A 7389-nucleotide genomic window follows, 5' to 3' on the forward strand; every position below is an offset into this window, starting at 1 on the left:
ATAATACACAGATTCAGGGATTTGAAGACAAATACATGTATTTCTTTTGGAGATAGGAAAAAACTATCAATAACACTTGATAGAAGTTTTATTGCACTGTCGACAACTTTAGTCTTTTGGGGACTTAGTTACTAAATTTTAAAATTAGAAGTACTTAATGAAAAACACTCAAATGATAGAGACTTAATTAAAGTTCTATCAAAACTATAGATATTTAAAGATTAATTTAACTTATTAATTATTTATCTAATGAGATAAAAAAAATGTTTACTTATCATTTCTCTTTTAATTTTTATAAGCCTTTTTATCTTCTAACTACTAAAGTTAGTTATTTTTACCTTTTATAGATTAATAATCTTTCTTCTGAATAATTCAAAAATATTTTTAATTTATACATAATATTAAAAGAGAAAGTAAAAATTTTAAAGCTTTGAAAAGTTGAAAGAAAAAAAAAAATTCACCAGACAATTAAAACAGTATCTCGCACCTCCACTTGTGAGTATTTACTATTTGTTTTTTCAATATGCTTTTATCAGATATTATATGCAGAAACACAACTTTAACAATATCCATTAGGTTAATAAAGATTGATTCAGTTGAGAAAAATTTAACTCATATCTCATAAGAACATAAGATTCAAATTCTGCTACACAATGTAAGAACTTTATTAATAGACAATCAGTATAATAATTTATCTTTGATTTTAATTCCTCATTTAAGTAAATCAAATCCTATTTTTAAAATTAAACAAATTTGATTCCATATTTGATTTTTTGTATACTTAAAACCTTGTTTTACTCAATCTTCATAATTTTAAGTTAATTAAATTGATTAAACATTTCACTAAAAAATAAAAAATCCCATTTTTTCCACTTTAAATTATCACATCTTACAAATATGTGGATAGAGGAAAATGAGAATTTTAGAATTAGGATGGAAGAAAAATTTGATACAAGAATTAAATTTACATAATTTTAAAAATAAAATTACATAACTAACTTAGAAAAAACTTGCAAAATCAAATTAAACAAACCAACTAAGAATAAGAATAATAAAATTAAACCTAAATTATAATATTATGATTTCTCTAAAAAAAATAATCCACATTTACAATTTTGAAATAAAAAATTAAAAAAGAATGGAACTGAGTTTATGCCCACCCTTCTATAAGCTCCTACTTGTTCAAATAATCCTTCTAGTTCTCAACTCAATACATAATAAGAGAAACATGTTAAACCACCAAAAGCCATGTAAAATAACCTAAATAACGCATAAGCTGCAAGACGTCGCTGCTAAATGACGAGGATCCGATTTGATGTACCGCGTAAACACGTTATCAACATACTCTCCATTTTAAAATAAGTTATGCTTAAGATTTTTCATAAACATTTTAAATACTAAATAACTTGATGAGTTGAACAATATTAGTAAATCATTCTTACTGTATTATCTAATTCTTTATCCTAGGACTAATTTCACTATATTATCTATTTAAGTAAGAAATGGAATAAAATATTCAATGCTTTACTTAAACTCTTAACATCACTTAATATGAAAAAAAATATATTAAAACTTCATATATTTTAAAATGGAAAGCGTATTTTCCAACGCAGTCTTTCCAATACACTACTATTATTGAGTAAATATCACCTAAGTTCCATTAAATGATATGGGTTTCTATTTAAAGAATTTCATTGATTATTTAGAAACGCATGAATTACAACCAATAAAAAAAATGTGCTGGAAATAATGCGTTAGAAAGTGTGTTTCCTGGTGCAAAATTCAGGTTCAAGGCCACCAATGAATTTGAGAAGGTAAAAAATCATGTATAAACTACCAAGTCAAGGGCAATTTTTCAAGATAAAATACCCACCCTTCTGGGCTAGCACTTGTGCCTACCCATCTTTGCATCGTGGGGTTTCACAAGGAGGAGGAGGTACACCAAATACCCAATCAAGGACATTTAAGTATTTGGATCTAAACACTTCCCTCTCCTCTGCATAACAATGCATTATGATGGCTGTTGACAAGCTGAAAACCACAACATCAGCTCTCTTGATCCTTCTTGATTGTGGCAGATATCCTGCATCCGCTATGCATGTGAAGAAACTCTCGATAGCCCGGGCAAGGCAGTATAATGATATTTCTATTCGCCTGCTTTTCTTCTCAATGGCCAATGCAAGGCCAGTTGGGAACTGCACCATAATGCAAAGTTCAGCATCTATAACAAAATTGTTGATACATAAAAACAAATGGATGCAGTTAGTAACAACATACCGTTCCCATGGCCACCATTGGAATGTTACATCTTTTCAAAATCCTGAAAAGAAAGCACGTCCACATCCTGAAGAAGAATAGATGCATCCACGTCATACATGTCAGTTTCAAGTTTCTACAAAATTCATGCTGTCAAAGTAACAATGAGGTGTTGCAAAGAATAAGAGGAAGAAAGGCTAGCAAAGGAATATCTCATGAGCCATTTACTGCAAAAAGCTTGAACTATTAAGTAAAACTCATGAATGGTTTTACATTACATCTCTAACACACACCCTCATGTAAAAGGCCTTAGGGTTTGAATCATGGATAATAAAGAGGCCCACCTACCTAAGCTGAAATTCAATTTTTTATTAGAGAAATGTGGCAGCAAGGATGAACATTTAAGATCACTGGGTTATAGAAGATTTACTACAATATTAGAAATGGATCTAGACCTAACTCAACCCTAAAAGTTAGTTCAAGGAACAGCAAATGAGAAGATGGTTCATATTATAGTTGGGTTATCAGCAAATGAATAGATGGTTCATATTATGGTATCAGATCATGAGCCGTTTGATGAAGAAACAGCATTGTTTACTTTTACATTACTTGTCTAAGAGCAAAGACAAAGATTATAGAACATAAGAAGGAGAAATTGTTACATTAATTGGATACCAGTAACTTTTAAAATCAGGTGTTCTCATTTCCTCTCTCAAGAAAACCATATAACTTAAATTGAAGCTGCCAAGCTGGTATATAGCAATGATAGAAAATCTTTTAAATAAAGATGAAAAAGAAACCGTTACATTAATTGGATACCAGTATCTGTTTAACCATTATATATCTGAAGCTGCTTTTTTTTCTTTCTTTTTTTTTTTTTATAAAAAGAACTACTTACAAAGTCTTTTATTTGAACTGAAATTTTTATTTGAGCATATTGACCCTCATATCCCACACAGGTACAGGTAGCATGTTCATTTTTTTAACACAGTCGGAAATATCGAACAACGCAAAATCTAGCAAATTTAGCAGTAACAATATAGTAGTGCATGAAACAAGTTTTTGATGCTAACCAGGCAGAAGCACAATACACAGACAGAAACAAGCTTGATCTTGCAGTGCCAAAAAGACCCTTGGCTAATATTGTGTAAGGCCTGCACATAAGCACTTTGATAATGGGCAATAAGATCAAAAACAATATAATTTCAAATTGAATATGTCATGACTATATGACGCAGTATGATTATATTGTGCTAAAGTTGAGTGTTTGGTGAAATATTACATGGAATAATTAATTGTCCAAGCCTCCAAGGAAGCCCTTTTCATGACAAAACCAGCATATGTGCCACTGATAACATTGATCAAGGTTTACAAAGAAATTAAATCCTGATATAACATGTATTTTGTAAAAGTCCCACATAGGATCAGGTGAAGTGTAAACTGGTTGCTATGCATTCCTATTGGATGATCACCTTTTTAAAAGTCCTTTTCTATGAACTATAAGTGCAGGTATTAGGTAAACTGGAAGATAAACAGGTAGTGCTCTTTGGTAAGCTTGAACGAGAAACGAAAGGATGTGTCCGCTGCATGATTGATTCCCATGTACAATCTGCAAAATACCATTGATTTTAGAAGCCAGAAGAAGGGACAGAAATCACAATTTTTATATCCTGGCTTGCAAAATTAACTATTGAACAGATCTAGATGACATGTTTCAAACTGAGATTGCAGAATACACAGCTCAATATCACAAGTTAGATTAAACTTAATGCATAGTTTTGATAGGTCTTCGATCAAAGTCTAGACATTAATTAAATTCCCTAATCAAATGAGTTAGCATTTGTCATAAGATAAAAGCCACAATTCCTAAAATTCAATTACAATGAAAAAATTGATGTTACAGTTATGGTGCAAACAAATTCAGCTTCCAAATTTTATAATGAACATGGTGTTCAATAACCAAGTTTACTATTTATTTCCTATAGGTTAATTACAACTATTGATGGCGAATAAAAGGAAAACAATCACATAAATCCTTATTTCATACCGAGCATGGGACTTTCATATTTGGGTCTAATTTCACATTGACACCCATGGTCTTGTAGTATTTCTCTATTGCACCCAAATTAGTGAAAGGCTTGCCACTAGCTATATCTTTTACACCTTGTAAGATAACTAGATCCTTTCCACCATGTTTATTGAGAAAGGATTTATATGAAGCTGGCAAACTGTCTTGCTTTAATATATAAGCAGACCTGAAACCAAAATATTCTCCATTATCATTCATCCTTCTTTGAAAAAACAAAAAGAAAGAAAAGATTATTCTAATTATTATTGAAAGGCAAGAGGGAGAGGGAAGAAGGACATAAAGTGTCTCAGTCCCAGAAAGATAGCCGAAAAAAGAAACTATCAAGGGTGAACCTGTGTGGACACTATCATGGCTGTAAATGAGACATATATTCAACAATTTAATTGGCATCCAAAGTTCTCTTTCTATATCAAAATTAATGCAACATTTGTCATGAGGTAAATCTAAAGGGTTATCAAGAAAAAAATTGAGGTGGGCAACAGGTTTATCAGTATGATTTCTTTTCTCTTCCTTTCCATATAAGCTTACTATTTATCCAATAGCATTTTATTGACCATACTGCTATAGGACCACATTGTATTATGTAGTCAGTAACAAGCATTGAGCAAACATATATATGCAATCACAAAAATTTACTCACACAGTTGGTTTTCCTGGAGTGCACATATAAGCATTTTCATGTAACAATGCATCACAGTTGGTAGCTATTTATATCAAGTACAGGCATGCTTTATCCATGAACTGAACAAAACAACCAGGATCCACATCATCCAACAACCTTAAACTGTATGAGGCCATCAAATCAGATAAAGCTATGTTTATAAAATCACAAGACCTGGCCATAAAAATTGAAGGAAAAAATAACTTATTCAAAAGAGATGCTAAGCTAAAAAACAAGGGGCGGGGGGAGGGGGCGACAATCATATAAAAAAAAAAGTAACAATATAACAATTTCCTCAGTAAAAATTACCAAGAGAGAGAGAGAAAGGGTGAGTAACATGATCACATACAATATTTGTGAGGAGGATAGACACATGAGGAAAATGTCACCATGCTTCCACGTGAGAGGCTTGCAGATTTTCCCAAATCGTTTGCTCTTAATCCCACAACGAGACGCCAAAACAGCTGCACGCATGAGAATGTAAATGGCCAAACTCGTATGCTGATCTTCTAACCCCGTTAGAAGCATGGACAACCCTGCAACCGCCCCGGCAACCAGAGCCCTCCACTTTGCTGTCCTGAACAACCACAACACAAAATCCCAATCACCACCACCATTTCTAGTCCATAAAACTAAACAACAACAACAACTCTAAATCACAAGACACTAACTAAGACCGTGTTTGGAATAACTTATCAATAATCAATAAGTACTTATAAAAGAAGAAAAAACAAATTAAAATTTTTCCATAAATTAAAACTAATTTATCCACTTCAACTTTTATAAAAAAAATTCTCTCATCTAATTTTTCTAAAAAGAAAATGGACATAACATGATTTTAACTTACAGAAAACTCAATTCGTTTTACTTTTTATTTTCTTCCACAACAAGTTAACGCTTATTAAAAACTTTATACAAACAGAGCATAATTCAATTATGCGACTCAAATCACAATTAACAGCCACTAACATGCAAGATTCGAAACACCGAGTTTTGAATCAATTCTAACTTCTACGAGACCTATATCGTTACAGAGTGTTATGCGCATTTTAGCAACAGAGAAAGAGAACATGCCTGCGATGACCTGCGAGAGCACCGATAACCTCGTCGGTGGACACGAACGTTCCGGCGAAGGTTCCGAGAAACAAACCGTATCTCAGCGTTTCCTTCAGAGCCGCCACAATCGCTTCGCCGTTCGAAACCACAATTCCCTTCCTAAACGAACGAATCACGCCAGTTATAGTAAACGAGATAAAGCACTTAAAACAAAGCCATTTTAATTTTTTTATATTTTTTTCTTACCTTGGCGGCTTTTTGCGCGTCAATCGCGCCAAGATCGCGAAGAGAGCGAGGCCTCCCTTGAGGCCGGCTCCGATTGAGAAACCCTTCGCCGAGGCGACGAGGATTCTCCGGAGCTTCTCCCGCTCCTTCGACGGAATTGAGTCGACGATGCAGCGCACCGCCGACGAGGAGGCCGTGGAAGGAGCGGACATTTCCGCTTGGCCATTGCCGAAGCCGTTGATTTCTTCCCCGGGAAAGCGATGGTTTCCGCCGTGGTGTTCGGAGGACGGGGACATGGCGGCGGAGGGATAATGGAGGAGTGTGGGCTGGGGGGAAGTAATTTCAAAGAGTGAACAGAAAGGGAATAAAGATGCGAAAGTAGAGTGAGTAGTAATAGTATCATTAATTGGCGTTTCTCCTTGAGGGTGGCGTAATATGTGACACGTGTGTGGTTTCGGGTGCTAGCCATTTTGCACACTCCTTAATGAATGACATGTCAAAGGTTATATTTTATTGAAAAATGTTGGATGAATACCCATTGTGCTATAAGATACATAGGGGATATAGAAGATAAATTTTTTCATGTCCATCGTCATGATTCATGTATATCATAAATTATGGGAATTATATTTTCTGAAAATGAATAAAATTTGTTTCATTAATTATTGAAAACTTTTAAATAAATTTCCTAGAATCAGAGAATTACGCATAATTTTATTGATTATTTTAATTATTTCATATTATATAATTTAATAAAAAATAGGATGATATTTTTACTATAATAAAAAAAACTAAACTTAAAAAAAATAAGATTTTCCCCACCCTATGGAAAAGTTTTGTTGAAAACTTATTAAAAAAACATTCTCAAAAAATATTTTTTCCTAAGAATGTTATTTCTAACGTATGATTTCCGAAAAATAAAAAACTTATCTTCTATCAAACTTTCCTCAGGAAGAGAAGAAAAAGAGAAAAAATATATATAAATATAATACGATTTATAATGTGACAAAAACAAAAATAGAGAAAATTAAGAGATATTAATAAAGTGTTTAGAATAAGAGAATATTTATATACCATCATTACTCTAATCTATGTAGTGTTT

General features: G+C 32.7%; 1 protein-coding gene across 2 annotated transcripts; it reads right to left on the minus strand.

The window, feature by feature from the left end:
* Positions 1-1674: 1674 nt before the first annotated feature.
* LOC100806036 (uncharacterized) lies at positions 1675-6668 on the minus strand. Of its 2 annotated transcripts, XM_006597832.4 has the most exons (9): positions 6309-6668; positions 6081-6221; positions 5356-5583; positions 4304-4511; positions 3729-3865; positions 3539-3604; positions 3330-3410; positions 2278-2344; positions 1675-2195 (listed from the first exon to the last, which is right to left on the minus strand). In XM_006597832.4, the coding sequence occupies exons 1-9, from the start codon at positions 6581-6583 to the stop codon at positions 1896-1898; spliced, it is 1503 nt and encodes a 500-aa protein (XP_006597895.1). In that variant the 5' UTR covers positions 6584-6668; the 3' UTR covers positions 1675-1895. The 2 variants fall into 2 exon arrangements, with proteins under 2 accessions (XP_006597895.1, XP_006597896.1); XM_006597833.4 differs by lacking the exon at positions 3539-3604 and having other exon boundaries at positions 6309-6666.
* Between the last annotated feature and the right edge of the window lie 721 nt (positions 6669-7389).

Source organism: Glycine max, chromosome 15, assembly GCF_000004515.6.
Source record: "Glycine max cultivar Williams 82 chromosome 15, Glycine_max_v4.0, whole genome shotgun sequence".
Lineage (NCBI taxonomy): Eukaryota > Viridiplantae > Streptophyta > Magnoliopsida > Fabales > Fabaceae > Glycine > Glycine max.

What these genes read in the sequence shown, in the direction of transcription:
- LOC100806036 (XM_006597832.4), bottom strand. Translation starts at nt 6,583, where the DNA reads ATGTCCCCGTCCTCCGAACACCACGGCGGAAACCATCGCTTTCCCGGG. An exon ending in GCTCTCGCAGGTCATCGCAG is followed by an intron (nt 5,584 to 6,080) that starts GCATGTTCTCTT and finishes GTGGTTGTTCAG; the next exon opens with GACAGCAAAGTGGAGGGCTC. An exon ending in CTATCCTCCTCACAAATATT is followed by an intron (nt 4,512 to 5,355) that starts GTATGTGATCAT and finishes TTTTGGTTTCAG; the next exon opens with GTCTGCTTATATATTAAAGC.